This window comes from Onychostoma macrolepis, chromosome 02 (assembly GCF_012432095.1).
Source record: "Onychostoma macrolepis isolate SWU-2019 chromosome 02, ASM1243209v1, whole genome shotgun sequence".
NCBI classification, from domain to species: Eukaryota; Metazoa; Chordata; class Actinopteri; order Cypriniformes; family Cyprinidae; genus Onychostoma; species Onychostoma macrolepis.
The window spans coordinates 18,345,936-18,372,068 of NC_081156.1; the positions used below are offsets into that span (position 1 = coordinate 18,345,936).

General features: G+C 38.5%; 2 protein-coding genes across 3 annotated transcripts; one reads left to right on the top strand and one right to left on the bottom strand.

Annotated features, from left to right (window-relative positions):
* Positions 1-3,692: 3,692 nt before the first annotated feature.
* Positions 3,693-22,584, bottom strand: LOC131526122 (E3 ubiquitin-protein ligase RNF31). 2 transcript variants are annotated; one of them, XM_058754242.1, is made up of 23 exons: positions 22,336-22,584; positions 21,422-21,621; positions 20,801-20,947; positions 20,563-20,718; positions 20,423-20,479; positions 19,689-19,842; positions 19,421-19,478; positions 19,184-19,329; positions 18,883-19,025; positions 17,770-18,003; positions 17,368-17,682; positions 14,019-14,204; positions 13,563-13,769; positions 12,364-12,537; positions 12,107-12,205; positions 11,833-11,922; positions 11,418-11,532; positions 8,202-8,314; positions 7,878-7,988; positions 7,669-7,717; positions 6,829-6,925; positions 4,434-4,599; positions 3,693-4,343 (listed from the first exon to the last, which is right to left on the bottom strand). In XM_058754242.1, exons 2-23 carry the CDS (start codon positions 21,617-21,619, stop codon positions 4,293-4,295), a joined length of 3,066 nt encoding a protein of 1,021 aa, XP_058610225.1. In that variant the 5' UTR covers positions 21,620-21,621; positions 22,336-22,584; the 3' UTR covers positions 3,693-4,292. The 2 variants fall into 2 exon arrangements, with proteins under 2 accessions (XP_058610225.1, XP_058610216.1); XM_058754233.1 differs by having other exon boundaries at positions 3,694-4,343; positions 19,421-19,580.
* Positions 22,585-22,730: 146 nt separating this feature from the next.
* Positions 22,731-26,101, top strand: buc (bucky ball). Its single transcript, XM_058754254.1, has 7 exons — positions 22,731-22,856; positions 23,024-23,081; positions 23,205-23,360; positions 23,434-24,924; positions 25,011-25,112; positions 25,293-25,403; positions 25,488-26,101. Exons 2-7 carry the CDS (start codon positions 23,075-23,077, stop codon positions 25,517-25,519), a joined length of 1,899 nt encoding a protein of 632 aa, XP_058610237.1. The 5' UTR covers positions 22,731-22,856; positions 23,024-23,074; the 3' UTR covers positions 25,520-26,101.
* The last annotated feature ends 32 nt before the right edge of the window (positions 26,102-26,133 follow it).

Below are 26,133 nucleotides of genomic sequence, written 5' to 3' on the forward strand. Positions count from 1 at the left end.
TGGCATATGGTATTGTAAATATACAACAATGCGACAATAAAAAAAATGCATTTACTTTTCACTTTTGATACTTAAGTACTTTTAAAAACATGTACTTCCGTACTTTCACTTAAGTAAAAATCTGTCTTTACAACTTTCACTTGTAGTGGAGTAGTTTTTGACCAGTAGTATCTGTACTTTCACTCAAGTAAGGAAGTTGTGTACTTTGTCCGCCTCTGATGGTAAATAAGTACTTACGGACAAGTGGGTACAAACAGGCAGGTCCTTACAGTATCCGTATATGGTAACTAATAAGACACATTACTATACATACTAATGATATGTACATGGTAAATATGTAGCACCTACGGAAAAATGTGCTATTATGTGGTAACAAACAAGACACATACTGTACTTAGTATACACGTGGTAAATATGTAGTACTTACAAACAAGTGTGTGTTAATGTTAAATTGCTCTCCACAACAGTGCTTACAAAGTTTGAAGAATTGGTCATTCCTGTGTAACGTTTATGTAAAATGGTGCACTTTATTTTACAGTCCTACAGTATTTCCATATACTTACTATGTACCATCTACCATCAATTACTCAATAAGTACCTTGGTCCATGTTTATACCCTCAACTTGAGTACCGCATAACTTGTTCTGTACATTAACTAATACGTACATACACCAGTACTTACATAGTAAATATATGGAAATAGGACACACACTTGTTTGTAAGTACTACATATTTACCACGTGTATACCAAGTACAGTATGTGTCTTGTTTGTTACCACATAATAGCACATTTTCCGTAGGTGCTACATATTTACCATGTACATATCATTAGTATGTACAGTAATGTGTATTATTAGTTACCATATACGGATACTGTAAGGACCTGCCTGTTTGTACCCACTTGTCCATAAGTACTACATATTTACCATGTATATACATTAGTAAGTACAGTAAAGTTAATTATCTAATTAGTTACCATGTACAGGCACTACCTGTATGTGACCGTTCTTACCCACACTTGTCTGTATGTACAAACTAATTACCATGCATGTGTGACTGTTAAGTACAGCCGTGTTACTTATTTTTTACCATGTACATACACCTCAGGTAAATACCTTGTGTTACCACTCATTTGGCTGTAGTAGTAGGTACAAGATATTTACCATGTATGTACCAGGGAAGTACACATACTGTAAAATAAAGTGCTACCAGTTTTTGTTTACCTAATATGTGTGTATACTGTGTGTATTTATTATGTATATATAAATACAAACACATGCATGTATATATTTAAGAAAAATATGTTATGCTTATATATTAAATACATTTATATATAATATAAAATACAAGAATGTAAATATATAAATGTATATACGTTAATATTTTCAAAATATACTGTATGTGTGTGTATTTACATATATATATATATATATATATATATATATATATATATATATATATATATATATATATATATATATTACACATACATACACACATAATAAATATACAGTAAACACTTATTTTGGATGCGATTAATCGTTTGACAGCACTAGTTTACATACTATATGTATGTGTACTGTGTATATTTATTATGTATATATATAAATACACACACGTATATATTTGTAAAAATATTTGTATATATCTATATATGTGTGTGTATATATATATATATATATTTTATATATATATATATATATATATATATATATATATATATGTGTGTGTGTGTGTGTGTGTGTGTGTGTGTGTGTGTGTGTGTGTGTGTGTGTGTGTGTGTGTGTGTGTGTGTGTGTGTGTGTATATATATATATATATATATATATATATATATATATATATATATATATATATATATATATATAAATATTTTATATATATAAATATAACATTTTCCTTAATATATACATGTATGTGTGTGCATTTATATATTTACACATAATAAATATACACAGTACACACATAGTATGTAAACATGAATTTTTATTTTGTATGTGATTGATCACAATTAATCGTTTTGCAGCACTAGATTGCTGTCAAACTCAAAATTCTTCTTCACTCGAATTAAGATTATAAAAAAAAAATTTTTTTAAAGCACAGCCACCACAAAATAAGACTTTAGCACCTCTGTTTACTCTGAGATCTCTGAGGCTAAATACAGATTTAAAATCATAAGATATAGTTTAATAGTTATGATATTGTTTTTTAAATAAATTACTTGCGTAGCTACAACAGAAAACACTGGCATCTAACAATGCCTTGGGAAAAAAAAAAAAAAAAAACAGTTAATCTTAAAAAATAAGGCATATACATAAACCTAAATAGGAAATAAAAGTTATCAAAAAAGCCTATTCTGTGTCCTGAACGCATGAAGATTTGATGCCTTGTATTTTAAAGCCATCAGTGCAATTTGGGAAAGAAGTTAATCATTCAGATGTAACCCCCTTTGTAATCGTTAACATTTTCTTAAGTAACTTCAATTTAATTAAACATTTTTCTCAGTAACTGTAACAGATTACGGTTACATTTATTTATTTATTTTAATCAAACCACATGATACCATTACATATAACTAGTTACTCCCCAGCACTGTTTATTAACTACATTCGTTACCACACATTAACAACGAAAAACTAACATAGGAAATTTACCTAATTGGACCTTATAGTAAAGTGTTACCAAAATGGGTCTCAAAATAATCATATAAAGGCTTCTTTGTTATAAATATGGACCTCTTTCACTGCTGTGCCCTCAGACAGACAATTACCTCAGAACATGTGTCAGTCTGTCCTCTGCTCCTCATGGGGTTTCCTCTATCACCATATCCCATCATGCATTTCTTATGTCAGTGCTTTCTGCAGAGCAAATCAATATGCTGAAAAACAGGACAGAACAATCTACACACTACGATTCAGTTTGGATTGTAGCCATCAAGGTTTTGTGTGATACAAGTACAATCAGAAGAATCGTTGTCACACAAAGGCAACCGTTCCAGTTGTGTTTTTCCATCAGTTATATCTTATACCTTTGTTGTGCAGCAAACTGCCCTCATTAGGGCGGGATAAGTGGCTGGTAGGATATCCTATATCCTGATAGGAAACTCAATATTTCACAGCTGAGCAGTTAAGTGTGTTTCCGAAGAACCCTACATTGGTGAACAACAGCTAAGTAGAGTATTATATATTGTATAGGTAAAGTGATATGGAATATTTAAGGGAACAAATAGTGTAAAGTTAAAAAAAAAGAAAAACATATTCAACTACTGCATGTGACCAATCAGCACCATAAAACTTTACAGTGCATGTAATTCTCATTGCTAAGAATAATGACCTCTTTAAAATATCATTGACTTTCTCATTATGTGTGCCTATAATTCCTGCTTAAAACGGCCCATGCTCTTCCATGATCATGCGCTTCAAAAATGAAATTCATAAATTCAGGAATATCTGGCTGCACAAATGTCCTCTGACTAAAAATAGCATCCAATCAGTGGTTTCCCTGACTACAACCCCACTGTAAATGGCTTTAAGACTTATACAGAGATGAGCAAAAAAGTGTGATCTCAGAGACAACCTTGATACGACTGGATGGAAAAGTAATAAAGAACATGTCTTTGAGATGTTGATCGAGTGATGTCAACATGACTTTGTCTTTTTAACGATTATTGACCATTTTGCTCTCTTTGAAACACACTAGAGTCAACATTTTATAAATTATGTTTAATCATATTTAGATATATTTACATTTAAAACATCATGCCATTATAACTTTGATTGTATGTCATTTGACATCTATCATTCTGCAGACTTTGTTTCTCATTTAATTCTGGTTAAATAAACTCTGATAATGAACAGCTTAAAGTACAATCAACTGAAAGGTTAACCCATAAAACCCATTTAAAATGCTGTGGTTTTAAAATTTTGGTGCTTAGATTTAAAATTGAATGAATGAATAACTTGTCTATATGCAATCACAGAGACCAAAATTGGTTTCGTTATAGCTGTCAAAGTGTTTCTTGTTTTGTTAAATCAAGTTACAGCTATAATGCTATTTGAGGGAGATTAAAATCAAAACATGATTAAAAGCAAGAATTTTCAAACACAAAACCTTAAGAGAAAAAAAGAAAACATACACCAGTGTGTGCATTGTGCAAATGTGTGCAACTACATCACATTGAGAACAGGGAAGCACTGTGTTTAACATTCTGTCGACCTTGCAGCTCATATCATAAAGCAGAGCTACAGTTAAAATAGTCAGTACAGGTTAAATGATCATGGAAAAAAAAGTTTTCACTTCTTGCGAGGGACCTTGTCACCCAAAGGCACGTCATCCATGAGTTTCTGCAGATGTGAAAGGCAAAGAAAGAGTTTGATAGCTGTACAATAAAGAAGTTATGCTTATTGACTGAAGAAAGGACAGTCTCAGCCCACCTTAAGCAGTCCGGTAAAGTATGCTCTCTCGTCTTCTCCGTCCCCTTGTCTGACGTCCACATGGTATCTCCTGCAGGCCACAGTCAGCTCATCGAGAGCGTAAAGGGGGGCGGGGTCAATAGAATGCCCATTAATGAGGCTGACCAGGTACTCCCGATAATGCTTCCTGAAACACAGAGGATAGCACTGTTTTATTTACTCCTACAAAGACATTTGTGTCATTTTGTCTTGAGTACACAGGGCTTTTGTTTTACGTCAACAGATGTCTTTGACATAAATGTCAAAATGCAATGCGATGGCTAGTGTCTCTATAATCCCACGCATACTGCGGTCACAATTTTAACGGTATTCAAATTTTTGTTTACTCACAATGTGTCAATTTAAAAACTGTACTGCATATTAGCATTGACATATTCTAAGTATTTAAACATTTGTGAGAGTCTATTTGTTATAGGGTGCTGCAGGAATGAATCCTAAAACATAGAAATTAATTTCTGCACTGCTGGTTCCATCGTCCTCAAGTCAATGATTTTTTATTTAATGAGTTTTTGGTTGAAAGCCTGAAATAACATCTGTGTTTAACAAAAGCTCAAGATTTTAACATTTCATTCTACAACATAAAATACACCAGTAATACCTTGCTCATGATTTTCTAAGCTTTTATGTGTCTTGAAAAAAGCGATTGTTAACAAGTAGCCAAATAGGTTGTTGAAGACATTAAATGTCATCATGCCAACCAGGAAAACTCATACTCACTAGTCTGCTTTTACAGTCTCATTGAGAATATACTAGTGATCCTCCAAAACTATTCTAACTCAAATTTGTAGATCTTAAAGACTGAAAGAGTTTTCAGAAGCTTAGTGGTGGTGATGCTGAAATTCATTTATAGCCTATCTTGAGCTTTTTACTTCTGGCTATTGGCAGAAAAAGACAGATTTAGAAATGATTCACATTGATAAAGTTGATGGAACTGCCAACAATGATGTAACCAAGTACAAAATTAAAAGTGTGGTCTTTTCTTCAACATTTTGGTGTATTGTTACTGAATTTCAGTTACTAAAATAACCCTTTTTTTCTTAGTGTGAAGAACATTTTAATCATCTAAAGAACTTTTTCCACTATAAAGAACCTTTTATGAAATGGAGGTTCCATTGATGATAAAGAGGTCATGAATTAAGAAAACACAATTCCCTTTATCTTTTGACATATAAGGTCATTGTACTATAAAACATCCAGTATGTTTCGGAACTCAAATCTTTGTCATTATTCTAAAAATAGCTTATGTTGAAGGCAGTCTGAAAAAATGACAGTTTGTGGAATGTTCTATACTATGATGTAATAGTGTGGATAAGCACCGCCTCCGCAGAAAGCCGCGTTCACACTAGCAGTGACTTTTGTTGCTGCATGTCACCAAGGGCTGGCGATGAGATTGCTAGTGGGTGTACCCACTACTGGTTGCCTTAACAACGAGTCAGGTTTCTAGCCGCTAAGTACATTTTAGAGGCAAAAGACTAAATTTAATCTAAATCAAAATTATATCCGTACATACAAACAAAAATGAATGAGAAACATATTTATCTCCACGCTGAGAAGAAAACAATCACATGAGCTCTATCGTCTTCTTTCCTATTGGCTGTCACTCCCAAAAGTCGCTCTTCATTTGCATAAAGTTGAAGGATTCTGAACTTTGTCGCGTCGCTGGACACGCCCCATCGCTCATTGTTGCTCTTGTCGCCGGAAATCGCCAGCTCTCCATTGAAATGAACGGGATCGTGTCACTTTGTCACTGCGTGTCGCTTGTAGTGTCAACGCCCACTTCAACATCGCTGCTTGTTTAGCCCCACCCACCAATTCACACATGTCGTGTTTACGAGAGAGGCGAAAGCGCAGGTCTACACAGAAACCAAACAATAAAGATGGCTCTGAAGACAACAAAATGCTGTGCAGTGGCGAGTTGTGGGAAAACAGTATTTGCATTGCTTTATGCGAGTAACTCTTTTCAATACGTGGTCACCATAGCTTTGTCTCTTCTTACAGATCGTTTGATATACATTGAGTTTTTTTTATGCGTTTTTGACCTAAATCACAGCAGCGTCCATCTATGAGGAATGTACACTGTCAAACATACTGTACACAACTATTAGCCAATCATAACAGTGGCCATTTACGTCCAAGTCTACAATCCACCATGCCTATTCAAACAGAGTGTTCAGGTGAGGGGTTAAAAACAGGACAGAAAATTGCTTATTACTTCTAAATTCTGATGTTTTTTGATGTAAAATCTTGATAACTTTATAAGTGGACCTCAGAGAACAAAAAAAAAATGCCAATAAAGTATCTTTATTTTTAAGAGTGTGCAGGGAGCAGTCAACATGGTAACAATGATGTAACTTACTCGCAGAGTCCCGCCTGGCCCGGCTGAGTCTGAGCCCCACATGGCGAATCGGTCTGACGACTCCCTTCATCTTTCTGCTCGATCACTCCGCACACACCTGACGCAAAAACACCACAGCAAGGATGCATTTGGGGGAAAGGCAGTTTGAGGAAGACATTTTCAGTAAAAGAAGTGGAACAGAGTGTGAAATAAAGCTGTAAGGAGTAGGTGTATGTGTGTGTTTGACTACGATTTCATGGTACAAATATAGCCTCGGCCTGAGAAGTGGTAATTGGATGGCCGTTTAGTCGGAAAACAGTGCTTTGCTTTATGATGTCCAGCTTTTAGGCTTTCATTACAGTAAAAGCAATTTTGCTCCACTGGGCAGTTGAGATAAAGAGTGAAATTGGAAGCAAACTAGACTTTAAGACAGAGATGGACAAATTAGATGAAGAGACAGACAGACAAACAGACTACAGAAGTACTGGGGTAGATAAGACAGACTGAAATAAGGTCACACAGTTAAGGCCACTCACACAATAACGAACAATGGCTATAAAGTTTTAATAATCATTTTAATTCTATGAGAATAGTGAAGTCCACATCACAGCTATGACGGTAATGGGAATCACCTTCAGAACGTTTATTTTTCCAGCTGAGGAATTATAAAAACATTACCAGCCAATCAGAATCCACCCAAGCTCAAGCATTTAAAGTGACAGGCAACATAACTTTAGTATGTGCTTACAATAAACAGAACATTTTCGTGTGCTGGTGTGGACACTAATATAGTTATCATTCTTTGTGTGAACAGGCCTTTAGAACAAACCAAAAGTATAAACCTCACGAATAAAGACGTACCAGTCTGTGCTCCTGGTGCAGTGTCAGTATTGTAGTTCACCCCCTTTTTCTGAGGAAACAAAATGACGTTCAAACAAGTATCCAAAATAAAACAGTGGAGATGAGAAGTGATATTTCACAACCAAACCTGGCACACGAGTGCTGTGCGTGTGAACGTGTAGGAGGAAATGTGTGTGCCTGTGTTAAATCGAGAGTGTGTGTGTGTGTACCTGCAGTAAGGCCTGAAGCCTGGCAGGCTCCCAGTCTCGGAGGTAGAAGAGGCAGTCTCTGGGGTGATGGGCATGCAGACCTGTCACAGTACACTGGTTCACTGCGCACGTCTGCCAGAGAAGGAGTGAGCAAGAGTGTGAGGGAAAGAGGATGAATAAAAAGGAGGGAAGAAACAGTGCTCCTGAGAAAGCTTCTACTTATAGCCCAGCCATAGCTGGCCTCAAATTGAATATCACAGTCACGTACAGCACCGTATAACATGCACATAGACCTACAAATAGGCACAAACAATCCTAAGACAACAAGACGGGACAGGAACTCACTGTGTGGAAGGGGTTGTTACATCCACTGCAGAACTGATACCTGCACTGAGAACAACTGAAGTGCATGCAGCCGCCCCTGGCCAGAGCATACTGGAACCTGCAGTTAGGGCAAGCTACAAGAAATGACAGAAAGAATGGGATGTGTGACCGTTTTTTTCACCCTGTACTGTGGATGTTTACATTGCATTTGATAAAAACATGAAACATCATTTACATAATCACGCACACTGTGTTTGTCTATTGTCGTGACAATCAAATCACATTGAAAATTCACATTGAAATATTTTTCCTGTATCCATTAAAATACAAATACATACAGTATATACTGCCCTCCACTAATATTGGCACCCTTGGTAAATATGAGCCAAGGTGGCTGTGAAAATAAATCAGCATTGTTGATCTTTTTGATCTTTCATTCAAAAAAAATGTCCTTTCCTAACCTTTCATTGAAGTAAAACAATTGAAAGTGGGGAGAAAATCTCCAATGCATGTTGGCCACAATTATTGGCACCCCTAAAAATTCTCATGAGTAAAATATCTCTGAAGTATATTCCCATTTTTTAGCACACCAGGGTGACTAGGAGCATGAAATTGTCCAGCAATGACTTCCTGTTCCACAGGATTATACATATGAGGAACAGGCCAAGTTCCCTAAATCCCAGTTTTGGAAATGCTCTGACCCAGTCATCTAACCATTACAATTTTGTGATTTTGTGGCCCTTGTCAAACTCGCTCAAATCCTTAAACTTGCCCATTTTACCTGCTTCTAACATATCAACTTTTAGGACAAAATGTTCACTTGCTGCCTAATATATCCCACCCACTAACAGGTACCATGATGAAGAGATAATCAGTGTTATTCACTTCACCTATCAGTGGTCATGGCTGACCAATGTTATGCCTGATTGGTGTGTATACAGTCATGGCCAAAAATATCGGCACCCTTGGTAAATATGATCAAAGAAGGCTGTGAAAATGAATCTGCATTGTTAATCCTTTTGATCTTTTATTTAAAAAAATTTACTAAAATCTAACCTTTCATTGGATAATAAGAATTTAAAATGGGGGGAAATATCATTATGAAATAAATGTTTTTCTCTAATACACGTTGGACACAATTATTGGTACCCCTAGAAATTCTTATGAGTAAAATATCTCTGAAGTATATTCCCATTCATAATCACAATTGTGAGCACTCCAGGGTGATTATGAATATGAAATTATCCAGCCATGGCTTCCTGTTTCACAGAAATATAAATAGGAGGGAAAACAAAGCCCAAATTCCCTTAATCATCCATCACAATGAGAAAAACCATTTCCACCATTAGGGCAAGAATTAAGAATTTCCAATCAACATAAAATGTTAAGAAACTGCCTGAAGAGGACGCGTGTCTATATCGTCCTAATGCACGGTGAGAAGGAGAATTTGAGTGGCTAAAGACTCTCCAAGGACCACAGCTGGAGAATTGCAGAAAATAGTTGTGTCTCGGGGCAGAAAACCTTAAAAAAAAAAAAAATTGTCAAACAGCACCTACATCACCACATGTTGTTTGGGAGGGTTTCAAGAAAAATTCTCCTCGCTCATCCAAAAACAAACTCCAGCATATTCAGTTATCAGACACGACTGGAACTTCAAATGGGACTGGCTTCTATGGTCAGATGAAACTAAAAAATTAGCTTTTTAGCAACTAACACTCAAGATGGGTTTGGTGAACACGGGGATAAAAAGTACCTCATGTGTACAATGAAATATACTGCTGTATTTTTGATGTTGTGGGCCTATATTTCTGCTGGAGGTCCTGGACATCTTGTTTATAGACACATGGCATCATGGATTCTAACAAATACCAACAGATAAAATCAATAAGTGACTGACTCTGTTAGAAATCTTATAATGGGCCATGTTTGGATCTTCCAAACGTACAATAATCCAAACACAAACCTCAAAAACAACACAAAAATGTGTCACTGAGCACAAAACCAAGCTTCTGCTGGCCATTCCAGTCCTCTGACCTGAACCCTATAGAAAATGAGTGGTGAACTGAAGAGAAGAAGCACCAACATGGAGCTGGGAATCTAAAGGGTCTGGAGTGATTCTGGATGAAGGAATGGTCTCTGATCTCTTGTCAGGTGTTCTCTAACCTCATCAGGCATTACAGGAGAAAATTTAGAGCTGTTAAACTAGCAAACGGAGGTTTCAAGAACTATTGAATAAAAGGGTGCCGTTAATTGTGGCCAATGTGGATTAGTGAAAAACATTTATTTCATAATGATATTTCCCCCCATTTTAAATTCTTATTATCCAATGAAAGGTTAGATTTTAGTAAATTTTTTTAAATAAAAGATCAAAAGGATTAACAATGCAGATTAATTTTCACAGCCTTCTTTGATCATATTTACCAAGGGTGCCGATATTTTTGGCCATGACTGTATATCAATCAATCATTGATTTAATTTTTGTATTCGCTTATTGATTGCACCACTTGATACCCATAAATGACAGATAATATAAAAGATACAATTGAGTTGTTTTTTTTTATATTCATAAATTTTATGAATTTATACATTTATGACAGTATCTGAAAAGCAGTGGTCAAACTTAGAATGGATGTGTACTGAAATTAATCTGCTACAAGACCATATTTTCTATTGCTGACCTTTCATATTTTGATTTGTCACAATTAACACATGCCACATACCCATCTGTATTACAGACAATAGATGGATAGCCATCTACTGAACTTTGTATTTAATATTTCATCATACTGAATCAATAAAATTATCTTTTGATGTATAGACAGACTTGACAGATATACAGATAAAAATAAAGCCAGAAGGATGGATTCAGAAGAACAGAGAGGGAGAGAAAAAGTCTTAAGTGAAAAACTACATTAGAAACAACTACTGAGCAATCAGTAACTCTCTCTCACGAGGTGTGAATAAGTCAGAAGAAAAATGCCTGCAAGTGAAAAATACCCAATATTAATATTTGATTTGGTTTTCCTTCACCACTGGACCAAACACAACAAAAACAAACAAACAGACTGTATGAGCAGGCATGTTTCTTAAGGTTAATTCTGCTCAGATCTATTCTGGCAGTCAGAGTGGGGCAGGGGCGGTGATGGCAGCGGTACTGTTAGCTGTGAGTATACGTGGATTAGAAGAGTGAAAGCACAGATCGGACAGGCTTCCAGAGCAGATCAAAAGGTGACTCACTGATCCCATTGTCACGCAGGTATCCGGCCAAGCCCTGCTTCTGGTACTCGGGGTCATTCTCCCGCTTCCACAGCTGGAACTGCTCACACGAGAGCCCCATATGCTGCGCCTCCCACTGCAAAGAGAGACAGACAGAGAAAGAGAAAAACATTAAACACCATAATTCAGTTAAGTATTCATTCAGTTTTTTGTCATTACATATACATACGAGAGTTTGTTTTGGATTTGTTGGTAAATATAATGTGTTAATGCATATGCGACACCATTTTGAAGCTACTGATTACTTATTCTACTGAAAAACACAGATTAATTGATACTATTTGCTACTTTTAATTACTCCCCAACATTGGCATTCAACTCCTGTATTCATGAGAGGTTCCTGCATATCTGTTTCTGACTTTCTGAAAACACTTACCGGTTTTTTGCACTGAGCACAGAAGCTTTTCCTGCACTGCATACAGGTGACCTTGAGTTGATCGCCATCATAGATGAAGCCATATGAGCACTGTGAAAATGAGAAGATAGTGAAAGAGATGCACAAGATGCAAACTTGAAGACACCTCACATCATGCACCTCTTTTCAGATCACTGTAAAATGTGCTTGAATGAGACTACGGCTGTTTGAGCATGAGCGCTATCTCTGAGAAGAAGTGAACAGATAGGAAGTGCAGGGAGGCAGTGTCACTCACATGGCTGCACCACAGGAACTTTGGGTCCTTGATGAGAGCCTGCTCAGTCAGCTTCTTGTGGAAAAGATCGTACACGTCCGGTTCAAGACAATCCCTGAGCTGGTCAGTCACACACACACACACACACACACACACACACACACACAGAAGATCGTTTCATACATCATAGTGAGTAGTATGAAGCCCAGTTATAATGCTGCTGTGTTAAAGGTCAGTATTGCACTGCCCATCCTTATTTTTTTTCTCTCTTACAGTACCTGTATGTCCAGAGTGGAGAAGTAGCTGTTGAGGTGCTCAGGGTCGTTGATGTCAGGCTCTGTGCAGACAGGACACACCATGTCTCTGATGTGCTTGTCCCTCACCGCTATGGTGAAATGCTGCATGAAACATCCACAGCACACAGAGCACTGGCACGATGTCAAAGACTGCATCTAAGAAAGACACACCAAAAAAATAGTCCTGACTTAATGCAAGGTACTTTCACACACATACATTAGCCAAAAAAAAATGTAACACCATTTTTTCATGTAGAGATCATTTGTGAACAAGACCCAGTAGGACAGTATGCAGTATGACTGTCAGAAGGTAGAAATATATCAACTGGTAGACATTTGTAACCCTGGACGACAAAACCAGTCTTAAGTGTAAATTTTTCGAAATTGAGGTTTATATATCACCTGAAAGCTGAATAAATAAGCTTTCCGTTGATGCATGGTTTGTTAGGATCGGACAATATTTGGCCGAGATACAACTATTTGAGGGTGCAAAAAAATCTAAACATTGAGAAAATCGCCTTTAAAGTTGTCCAAGTGAAGTTCTTAGCAAGACATATTACTAATCAAAAATTAAGTTTTGATACATTTACGGAAAGAAATTTACAAAATATCTTTATGGAACATGATCTTTACATAATATCCTAATGATTTTTGGCATAAAAGAAAAATGTATAATTTTGATCCATACAATGTATTTTTGGCTATTGCTACAAATATACCCCAGAGACTTAAGCCTGGTTTTGTGGTCCAGGGTCATATTTTTCAAAATGTTTTCTTTTGCATTCCACTGAAGAAATAAAGTCATGCAAATTTGAAACCACATGATGTTGAGTAAATGCTGACTTTAAACAACTGACTTTCTTCTGCAGAACAGGTATTTTTAAAAATGTTGTTAAACGAACTGTTTCGGTTCCTATTGACTTCCATTACATGGGCAAGTATTACAATAGAAGTCAATGGGAACCAAAACTGTTTGGCTAACAAAATTCTTTAAAATATTTTCTTGTAAGTTCCGCAGAAGAAAGAAATTTGTACAGGTTTGGAACAAAATAATGGTGAATAAATGATGACTTGATGATGATTCTCGGGTGAACAGTTCATGTGCCTAAAGTTAAGGGCATTCTGATGTAAAAAGTGCAAGATTTGGAGAAAATCACAGAGAAGGAGCTGCCACAAAGTACCTTGCTGTGGGGAAAAACTGACAGGCAGATCGGGCATTCCTTATTCAGCACACGGCGAATGAAGTCCCGGTCAGGTGATTCACGCACGGCCTGAACCACATCCTCCAGTGTGTATGTGGCTGTAGGGTCCCGCAGCAATGACAGAACCAGCTCACAGCGCCCCCAGCTGGGCAGATCAAACACTGCCAGCAGCCTACGGCAAACATGCTGAACACAGACAAAGAATAAATAACTTAAGTCATGTATGATAACATAATATTAAAATTTTTTACCACTAACCATTTTTAACATCACTGGCATTATGTAATTAATTAAAGTGTGTGTGTGTGTGTGTGTGTGTGTGTGTGTGCGTACATCACACAAAAGATGATACAGACCAAGCCGTTTCACACATCCAGTGGTAAGAAAGCAAAGCAGCGTCTCAGTGAAGCTCCATTAAGGTAAAAGGCCAGTCACCTGTTTATCTGGATGGTTGATGTCGATGGGGGGCTCTGGTTCGTCGCTCCACATGCGCTGATGGAATGGGTCCAGTAAAGGGCGCTGCAGCAGAACAAGAGCCCCCCTCACATCCCCTCCACTCTGCCGCAGGGCTTCTTCACAGCGGGTCACATCATTAAAGCCCAGAGAGCCAAGCTCTTTTACCTAACAAACAAAAACAGACAAAGTGTCATATTTACCAGGAATGCCAGGTATTGCAATTCTGGACGATACTGGTAAGTCACACTTAAAATATTCAGATCATCCAACAAATGCAAGTAAATACAAAATGCAGTTTTTAAATGATGATTTAATTTATTAAGGGAAAAAAAGCAAACCTACCTGGCTCTACATGAAAAATTAATTGCCCCCTCCTGTTAAATCATGAAAGAACTGTGAATTAGGATTGTTCCGATTCCGATACTAGTATTGGAAATTCCACCGATACCACAAAAAAATCTGGCATCGGTATCGGCGAGTACTTGAACCCATGTACCGATCCGATACAATTTTTAAACAAGACTTATGCCCGCTAACTTTGCTTAACGCTGCAAATCGGAAATCAATTCTTCTTCGCTGCTCAGAATGCAAACACAGGAAGTTGTGCACAAGCAACCACTATTTAGAGCAGTGAAGAATAAATACAAAGGTGGTAGCGCATAGCCAGTAAATCACTCGCATATGCAACTAAATCTTCACCCTGGGCGACTAAATAGTGTATAATATTAGCCACTGGCTAATAAATGCTCAGATTATACTCGCCAGTGTGTTGAGTTGGAGGCTATGTATAAGTTTAGCACAGATATATTTTCACTCGCTGAACACTCTGAACAAGCGCTTCAGAGTTTCACTCTCCGTCAAGCGATCTGGGCCATTTATCAGTTCATCTGAATGAATGCGCAGCGCACCTGTATTTGACGTACCGTAAACTCTAGTGTGAAGTGCACGACTCGCCGTCGCTTTGCTTTTTTCCTCACACGCAAAAAGAGAGAGAGAGAGACTTGCATGTAGCGCGTCAATTCTGCTTGGTATGTAAACGATATTCTTTGTTGTATTTTCCTGTCAGAATAACGGAGTTCCTTTGGAATTCTTGAGCTTTTAAGAACTGCCGGTTCTCCGGTAGTAGGCGGAGCTAATGCGCAAGCGACAATCTCATTGGCTGGCGCTCACCAATAATCGTCCCTGTTTTGATTTCAGCAAATCAGTTCAAGCGAACGCAGACAACGTGATTAATATTCATGAATCCAGCAGCTCGTTAATCCTTAGTGCGTTTTATATTGTTCTTAGTAGGATTCATAGTATGATTATTATCTTATCAGTATTATTGATAGTTTCCCCCCCATTTTTTAGAGAAACACTCAATTACCAAAAAAGCACGACCACCAGTTCAGTTAAAATGACTGTATTCATGGTTACCAAGTTTTAATTCTAATTGCTAAAGTTATATCATTAAATAATACTTGATTATCATAATACATTTATAATGCTTGACTGACTGAAGTTAAGAGTGTACTTTTAGATATTTAAATAGATGTGCCATCCATCTATCTATCTATCTATGGTGAAGCACACCATAAAATAATTGTATCAATTCATACAGGACTAGTAGTACATACAGCTGTATAACCAGATACACACCCAGGTATCAGATCAGTACTCGGTATCGGCCGATACCCTGAGCCTAGGTATCGGAATCGGTATCGGGAAGGGAAAAAGGGTATCGGAACATCTCTACTGTGAATAACCACATTATTTTAGAAAGCTTTAAATTTCACTAGCCAAACCCAAGCCTGATGACTGCCAGAGCTGTTGAATCAAGAAATCACTTAAATAGAACCTGTCTGACAAAGTGAAGCATGCTTAAAGAGCAACACATCATGCCGCGATCTAAAGAAATTCAAGAACAGATGAGAAACAAAACAGTTGACATGTATCAGTCTGGAAAGGGTTATAAAGCCATTTCTAAGGCTTTGGGACTCTAGCGGAACCATGGTCAGAGCCATTATTCTCAAATGGAGAACATTTGGAACAGTAGTGAACCTGCCCAGGAGTGGCCGGCCTACCAAAATTACTCCAAGAGCACGACGACGACTCATCCAGGAGGTCATAAAAGAACCAAGAACAACATCTAAAGAACTGCAGGCCTCACTTGTCTCAATTAAGGTCAGTGTTCATGATTCAACAATAAGACAGAGACTGGGCAAAAAATGGCATCCATGGGAGAGTTTCAAGGCAAAAGCCACTGCTGACCAAAAAGAACACAAAGGCTTGTCTCACATTTGCCAAAAAATATCTTGATTATCCCCAAGACTTTTGGGCAAATATTCTGTGGGCTGACAAAAGTTGAACTTTTTGGAAGGTGCGTGTCCCATTACATCTGGCGTAAAACCAACACAGCGTTTCATAAAAAGAACATCATACCAACAGTCAAACATGGTGGTGGTAGTGTGATGGTCTAAGGCTGCTTTGCAGCTTCAGGACCTGGACGACCTGCCATAATTGATGGAACCATGAATTCTGCACTCTATCAGAAAATCCTGAAGGAGAATGTTCGACCGCCAGTTTGTGACCTCAAAGCTCTAGCACACTTGGGTTATGCAGCAGGACAATGATCCCAAACACACCAGCAAGTCCACCTCTGAATGGCTCAAGAAAAACAAAATTAAGGTTTTGAAGTGGCCAAGTCAAAGTCCGGACTTAAATCTGACTGAGATGCTGTGGCATGACCTTAAACAGTCCATTCATGCTTGAAAACCCTCCAATGTGGCTGGATTAAAACAATTCTGCAAAGAAGAGTGGGCCAAAATTCCTCCACAGCGATGTTTAAAAACTCATTGCCAGTTATCACAGCAAAGGGTGGCAAAATCAGTTATTAGATATTACTTTTTCAAGTAGGGCCAGGCAGGTTTGGACAGATTTTTTCCCTTAATAAATGAAATAATTATTTAAAAACTGCATTTTGTATTTACTCGGGTTATCTTTGTGTAATATTAAAATTAGTTTGATCTGCAATATGCAAAAAATAATATGCAAAGAATAAAAGAAAACAGGAACTTTTTCACACCACTGTGAAATACAAATGTGTACCTATAAGTATAAAAGACTACTGATCATCTGTTAAGCATTATAAAATTCTAAAACACAGCTTGTCTTAGAGAGTTTCTGAAAATTAAGCTGCCCCCACCCACCCATCCCTTCAATTTTAATGTTAGCATTTAAAGTTATACCACTGACTATTCTGAAGGGAAATGAAATTCCCCAAAATTAAAGCCATACATGCTCAGTCAGTATCACTATGATTGGATGAACAAGGACAGACTTTACTCACTTTAACTCTACGGTCTCTGAGAGCCTGCCTGACAGCCTTCTCGTTATCTCCCCCTACTGCCAGCCAGGCCCGTTTAGCTTCTGCTCTGGACAGGGGCACAGCATTGCTCTTTTGTCCATCCTGGCCATTGTTCCCCTCTGAACAATTTAATTGTACATTGGGTTCTTGCTGACAGGATGCAGCCATCACACAGATCTCATCGAGCACATGAGGAAGCTCTGCTTTCAGCCAGTCATACGGTGTTACATTACTGTTTCCCGACACACACATGCTGGTGTAAACCTCCTCCGGGCTCACTCCTTTCTTCTCTCCCTCCTGAGAAAAGGACAGAGACAATGAGGATGCTTGTAAACTTCTGAGGATAATACTCAGGCTACAACAACAACAAAATATAAGACTTACACGAATGAGCTGAATGAGTTTAAGCCCTTCCTCCCTCATCAGTCTTTGCCTTTTAAAATCAGGGTCCTCAGTGGGAATGACTTTAGGTGGGGCTGGAAGCGGTGTGACGTCCTTGACTGGTGAGAGTGGGAGGGGCTTAGCGGGTGATAGAGCAGGCTCTGATTTCGAAAGACAACACATTTCGCATACAGTTGATGGTGTGTGGTTGACGTACGTACAAAACTGGCAAACCCACTGAATGACATAAGGAAAAGAGGAGAAGTCAAAACAGGAACCTAAATTCAGGATAAAACTCAGCATGAGACTCATTTAATTTGCAATGACAAATCAGAATATGCTCATCAATTAATGAATGCTAAATAGATTATGTGGTAATATATTACCACCAGCAGCATCAAAAAGAACTGTGATCTTTTTTTAGGACACCATAATAACATTGACTTATTGACTCAACTTCCTGATAAACAGTGGAGAACAGGGTGTGTCTTTACATTACTTTTTGCATCATTTTACATTCAGTAATATTATCAATTTGAATGCACTGACACTATTGGATGAGAACACAACTGAACTAAATTGAGCTGCATGATGACACTATTGTCTTCTGTAGGTCAGCTTTTAGTTGAATAGATTTAGTTTCATAATTTATGAATTTTGCAACCTCAACACTGTTATTGAACTGAATCAACATTGAACTGACTTGAGATTAATAATAACACTGTCGCCTTCTGTAGAGCTGCTAATAGCTGAACTGAACTCATTTCATAATTAATGAACTTGAACATAATTAATGAAACACACTTACTGAATTGAACTGAATCAACACTGAACTGACTAAAGCTGGATATGACACGATTGTCTCTTTAGAGCTGCTTTACAGCAGAATTTGAATTTTATCTCATATTTAAAGAAGTTTGCATAACTGATTCTGTAACTCTGCTGTTTATTACTATAAAACTGCTCTGAAATCTGTATTGTGTATAGCGCTATATAAATAAAGGTCAGTTAATTTGACGTACTGGCACAGAAATGATACATTTCACCTTTAAAATCTATCAATAAACAAAACTATCTTTCAGAAAATTGCATATGGAATGTAGTGGATCGTGGCACCTGGCTGTCCATTAGTCCTGCAGTAGTGGGAGTCGGGCGTGAAGGTGCGACAGGAGGTCTGGTGGCCAGACGAGGGCGCTCACACACCTCGCACAGAATGCTGCTGCCTGCATTCACTACAGTGCAGCTTTTACATTGCCACTCTAATTGAAGAAAGTGATGGGCAAAAAACAGAATTTAGATGTTTATTTGTCATGTTCAATTACCAACCTGATATATCAAAAGGTCAAACAGGTCTGATGGCCTATTTAGTGTGGAAAAAGTAAGAGTAAACTAGAAAAAAAAGGATGTACAGACTAACCAGATATTGTAGAGGGCTGTGATTGCTCTTCCTGTAGAGATGGGGCAGCAGAGGACAGGCGGGGTCGATCACAGGTTTCACACAAAACCTGCTGCATTGAATTGACTGTAGTGCAGTATGAACACTGCCATGTTGACAGTGATGAGCTGAAAAAAGGAAATGAAGACATACAGATCTGTTGAATAAAATCCTCTACACAAATATATTCTCTCAACCTTTCAGATTAACAGTACTAACCTGAGCCGTTTCGTGGCTTTTGAAGAAGTCACAGGAATCCTAATGTGTGAGGAACGTCCTGAATGGGAGTGATACAGCCTGTCACATTCTGTGCACAGCCGCTGAGTACAGTTGGGACAATGAGCAGACACCGGAAAGATACCACATATGGTGCAGTTCTCTGCAGAGCAATTTAATGTAATAGAGTAGAAATGATAAAAGTGGACACTCACAATTAAATATATTCTTTAAAAGGAAAGCCAGGGTTGGTAAATGTTTACATGTTTACCTGTATGTTTAGAGGGCACTAGAGACGAAAGAGAGAGGGCTGGACTGAATGGAGATTTAGGCTGAGAAGGAGTTGACACAGGTGAGAGAGTTTGTTTTTCCCATGGTCTTTCACTAGGAGAGAAGACAGCTGCATCTGTGCTGATTTCCTCATCCTGTATAGACATTATATGGACACTGTATTCAAGTAATGTGCAACAAAGCTAACAAATCTGATAGCAGCACTTTCACTTATTCATACACTCCCATTTTTATGTTCACCAAGGCTGCATTTATTTATCAAATATATAGCAAAAATATTTACATTTTTTATATTTTAAAATGTAATTCATTCATGTGACAGCAAAGCTGAATTTTCAGCAGTCACGTGATCACAGGATCCTTCAGAAATCATTCTAATATTCTGATTTTGAACTCAAGAAACGTGCCTAATTATTGAAAATAGCTGTGTTGCTTAATATTTCTTTGAAGACTGCAACTTTTTTGGTGTCTTTTTTAACATTATAAATGTCCTTACTGTCACTTTTGATTAATTTAATGCACCCTTAGGGCTGAATAAAAGTATTAATTTCTTTCAAAAAAAAAAAAAGCTTATTTAAAGCTTATTGCATTTGAATGGTAGTGTATATATCAATTTCAACCTACAATTCTGATGTTGAAAAAAGTGCATGGACAAGTCATAAGTTTATATGATCAGCCACATTTAGTTAAGTGCAGAATGGTGAAAAACTCTACCTGCACAGTGAGGGAGGGAATAAGTCTTTCAAAAAACTCTGGATAAGGATGGGTACCCTACAGAAAAGGAACAGATTCTATGTTAGCTGAATGTTCTTTGTGAAAAACCCACTGAGTGCTTATACTTCACAGCCTCTGACCTTGATTAGCATGTCCAGCTCCATACGGAGGCACATGACCTCAAGAGTCACAGACGCCACCTTCCCAACATCCGGCTGGACAATATCATCAGGAAAGCTCAAGCCATCTTGCTGCTGATTGGTGTAGCCGTACAGGTTGAGTACTGCTCTGCCACCCTGAAAGATGAAGATAAACAATAGTAACCAGATATTTTGTATGGTTCATACAAAAAGCCTCATAATCTCATCCACCACACACCTGAATAGAGTCTACGGTGGTCCTGAAGACAGGGTTGTTGTACTTTACTGTACGCCAGTACTTCGGCCTGTTGGGATTGGTAAGATTTGAGCCATACTTCTCCAAGATGTTAAGAGCAGTGGAAAGTTTCTGCAGCAGGCTAAGGGACTAAAAGGATCAAAAGATATTAATGTACAACAGAATAGTCTAAAGAAGAATATATTACAGCCCAGAAACTACAACAGTTGGTAAAAATGAACTAGGACTTTTGAACTTTTTTTGGAAATTAACTTTTATGTGCATACAAATGAGTGGAAACAAAACAAATTCTTACGAAACACCTCAGAAAGATGTGACAGATTACCCAGTGCTATGTATTATTATGCAATTTATGTCAGTCATTCTTTAATTCTGTTCTTTCCTTCAAATCCTCCAAATATTTAATTTGTTTCAACAAAAAGAACCATTACTACCCCCTTGGTCGCCCCAATCATCGAGACATAGGTCATGGGCCCATGGCCTTGCATGCAGTAACTACGTGCAAATGGACAGATCATTAAAAAGTCAAACGTTTGCTTCCTGTTGTGTAATCATACACTCTTTGGACTGCTGAGGAAAATGAATCACTACACCAGCTCTCACCTCCTTTCTGTTATTCCCACTACTGTTCTCCGTCAGCATGCTTTCAGCAGCAATGTAGCGATATTTGCTGGACGGCGGAAGGGGGATGTCGGCCATGGCTGCCACCCCTGCCCTCATCTCCTGGGCAGAACCTGGAGTAGTCAAGCTGCCTTCTGCATTCACCCTCACCTCCTCCAGCTGATCACTGAGAGAGGCCATAGCTGAAAGTGAAAGTAATCAAAGCTTAGTGTTTAAAACACACAGGGCCTGTATTACCTGAGATCATTGTTTTTCATGCCAAAGCATTGGGTAACAAACTAATAACACGGTAGTTGGGTTTATAGTTAAAGTATAGCGGCATTAGACAAAGTGGCTTACTGATTTATTATGTCTGAAGCGTAAACAAGAGTCAACAACACGTCTGTTGATTCACTTGTCAAACATACGGAGTCATTTTCTCGTTTATTTGCAGTCATTGTTAATATTTTATAGATAAACATGACTGTCACATTCTTTAAATAACCTGTATGAATGTTTTTAAATAAATTCATGTTAGCTACTACGCTAGCTGCCTTGTGAATGGAAAGTGAAACCATAACAACTCACACGAAGCTAGTTAGCTACTTCTTTCTTCAAAATTGAATCTCAATTTCCAGATATAAACTGATGCTTTACGGTCTTCGTTGTTACTTGTCTATCCTGTACACACAGACGTGTTTACATACTCAAATAAAACCCCTAAAGTTGGTTTAACTCGCTCGCTGCTATTGCATACTAATGTTAGTAGGCTAGCAGGCTAACGATTAGGAATTATAGTCAAAACACTGGTCAGCGACATTACAGAGAAACGGCTAGTTGTGTCTCTGTTAAGACTTTTAGTCAAGTCAACTGTCTGAATTATTTTATGAGCTGTCGATAAATATTAACATACTCACCGCTTATTGACAGAGGAGCAGCGCTCTCATTCACTCATACGTGAAACCGAAACACATCTACCCGCACAGAGGCGCTGTGAGGAAGCACAAACTGCATTCCATCAACAAAACAATTCTTCCAAATGAATAAATGGATAAGCAAAAGAGGAGTGAACGACTGCTGTAATACTGCCAGGTTTCTTTACAGAAAATACGGTGTTTAATTGCAATACCAAATGACACTGTGTGGAATATGAACTAACACTGTAGTAGTAATAATAATAATAATAATAATTATTATCATCATTATAAATGAGAAATGTAAGAGACATAACTTTAAACTCATGATAAAATCCGACGTCAGCGCTTCCTGAATATAGGACAAATTGGAAACACCTGCTGGCTGCCATTTGACTGCATTAATGTGGGGCTCTGGAAACAAGCAGGAAACCTATAAATCCGAAGTGCAAAGTTTTAAAGACAGAGTTAGTCGCTCTCGCTGTATGCACATTTAAGTCCACTTTGTCACTTTCACATCTAAGGTTAGTTATTTATTTTTTTGTTGTCGCTACATTTGAAGGGTATTAATAGCATTTGTATATTTTTAAGTTGTCTCGCCCTTTACTGGTATTGTTTGTTTTGTCTAATCTATCATGCTTATAAGTGTGGCACGGTTTTTTTTTTCTTTCTTTTTCCTTTCTTTTTACAGTATTGCGGTGTTTTGTATCCTGTGCTGTCTTTCTTCGTCTCATCTCAAGAAATGGAAGGTATCTTCTCAACCTATGACCTTGCTAGCGCCTTGCTCTACTGTTTGGGCAAATAAAAAAAAATCTAATATAACCTTGTAAATGCTCCCCCTCTTTTTCCCCCCCTCTTTCTCATTCTTTCAGGAATGAACAACACTTCACAATCAATGGGAGTTGGGCAACCTCACCATCCAGTAAACCACACCAGACCCTTTTTCTATGTTCAGCCACCATCTCAGCCTTATTTCATGTATCAATGGCCCATGAATCCATATGGCCACTATGGCTATCCAGGGACAGGTAAGTTCAGTCTTTGAGACCTTGCTTATTGTAGACTTTCATTTGATTACTCGCATCTTTTTCTTTGTTCCAGGTTTGCACTTCGGCCGTCCCTATATGCCCCCTTATCAGTTTATGCAGTATCCTGGGTACGTGATCCCACATGCACCCATGCAGCCAATCGATTACAGACGAGTCAACCCCCACTTCCCCTCTGTTGCATCCTACGATTTGCGTGTCCGCCAGCACATTCAACATGCAGGGATGCATCGGGAGACTGCCTGTTCTGAGGTCCAAACAGATCCTAGTGATTCAGTCAACAAACTGATAGACAAAATTGAGAGTCTGAAGGCCTGTGAACAAGGTGGTGACAAAGGGCTTAACACTGTGGTCTCCTCTACTCCTGATGTGGTGCAGGGAGAGAAACTGATCGGTTTAAATGAAGACTCTAAGTTAGAGCTTGGCTCTCAGGAAGGTAAGGAGGAACAGGTTAATCAGGTCACAAGGCCCACGACCTACAGCGACTCTGCGTATGATGCTGAATCTAGCCAGGGTAGACTGGATGAATGTGTGTTATCAGATGTGCTACCCCTTGACAGTTCTTCTGTCCATGAGGATGAGCAACTGAGTGTTGCTGAAGAACTGTGCTGCCAAAATGGAAAGCCAACAACCAGTGTAACTGGCAATGTGTTCTATAGTGGTATCAAAAGCACTGTTGATCCAACAGAGAACCTCGATTTGGGGAAACCAGGTGATGAGCAGGTACAGGATATTGTGTCGACTGATGCTTCTGCAGTTATGGAGCCTCTTATAAAGCTCTCTGAAGACTTTGACATGCAGTATCAAATCCTTCGCCTGCCCTGCAATAAGACAACAACTGGCCTCAGTCTTGAACGAGAGATTGACCCACTTGTTTACTTTGGTTCTCCAACTACTTTGTTGCCTCCACAAAACTATTTGTCCTCAATTGGCAGTGCATATTCTTCTTACAGCTACTACCCTCAAGTGACCCAAGAGCGCCAGAGTGTCCTGAGTCCATCCATAGATGAGCTCTCTTCCAGAGATGAAACTTTCTCCGCTGAGGTGGAGGATCTCGATCTTGTTCCGGGACATGTGTATGTTGGTGGCGGCAGGCTGGCTGAAACCAGTGACGTGCCCGTTCGCTCAAGAAAAGAGCTCTTGAGCGTGGAAAAAACTCGTCCTGTCTGCCAGAAAACATGCATGTGCTGCGGTTCGAGCATGCAGGATGAGGTAGGAATGTGCAAAATGGCTGAACGCAGTCATCCTGAGAGAGATGAGGTGTCTGATCATGACTGCGAGTATGACCTCGATGCAGAGGTGCGGAGTAACTGCGAGTCCCCGAGAGTGTCCAAGAGAAAGTGTTGCAGCAGGCATGCGCTGCCCTCTTGTGGGCATCACTGTGCCAAACACCGGCACAGGAAGCTGCTGTGCGAAGGCCAAGAGTGCTGTGATCTACACGAGCCGGTTCGTGTGCATCCCAAAGCAGAGTGCCGGGAGGAGTATGGCTCTCTGTCTAAAGCAGATAAGAGAATTCAAAAGGGTGCCTTGTGCAGGCCTTGTGTTGGTAAGGGTGTTTTTTTTTTATTTTTTTTTTTTATTTGCATTTTAATGCTGTCACAAGGTGGTCAGCTCATACAGAAATATTTTTAGAACTACAATGGGGAGAGGGCGTCGTCTCTGACCAAGAGACTTGGGCAAGCTGTGGTGCCAAACCAAGGGCTAGGAGGCAAGTTAGTGGACCTCAAGATCAAGGTAGGTGGTTTTTTTTTTTTTTTTTTTTTTTAAATGGAGAGGGGATTTTGCCTACTTGGATGTGAAGTCTTTTGAAGTTGTTGCATGCAAGTGTCAAGTATGGCTTGTCTCTTAAATGGGGAGTTGGGGAGTGTCTGGGGTTTTTATAAAAAAAAAAAAGTTAAATATATATTTGTAAAGGGAGAACTCCATTGAGAAGGCCGACTTGTAAGACAGTCCACCAGCAAAAGCCAAGAAGTGAATACGATGACTATGATGAGACCGTCTTTACCTACTGCCAGAGAGGCAGAGGTGAGTTTAGGGTTTTAACAAGTTAATCACCACATTTGATTCTCGTCTTTTATTTTTATTTGTGCAACATCTTTGTCCCATCAGGTGCTATGAAGAAAAGAGGCACAAGATACTAAACCACGATGCACTGCTGTAATACTTAAATGTATTACCCGAAACTTGTGTAAAATGCACTTCACTATGAATGTACACATGGACACTGTTCTTGACTGTATGTAACAAAAAAACAAGTATGGCAGTGATGTACACCTTGCTGCATTTCCAGTGCTCAAGTTAACTTTCTATTTTGGGTGCAATGCATTCATCTTAATATAATACTGAGACTGCTCTCACTGGACCAGGCCTTGACCTATGCCTAGAAAACCTTTTTCTCATGTGGCTTGATCTGGGAGGTGTGGATCTTGTCTGGTGTGCAAGGGCTCAATCTTCGCATGGTCCAGGACTGGCCCACTGCGACCAGTTTCAAATGTTGGGCACTGGAAGTACAGCTGGTTTAAGGGTGATGCAGGGTAAAACGGGAGGATGAGAAATAAAGTGGACAATTTGGCGGTTTGGCCACTCTTAGTCCAGATGTCTTTGTTTTTATTACTATGCTTTTTTTTATACATCGGTGTAATGTTGACATGCAGAAAACTCCACCTAGCTGTACAGTGTTATTGTGTCATTAAAGCCTCAGCGTTGCACTTAACTTGTGTCCAGTAAATTATTATTCTTTTATTTATTTTTTTCC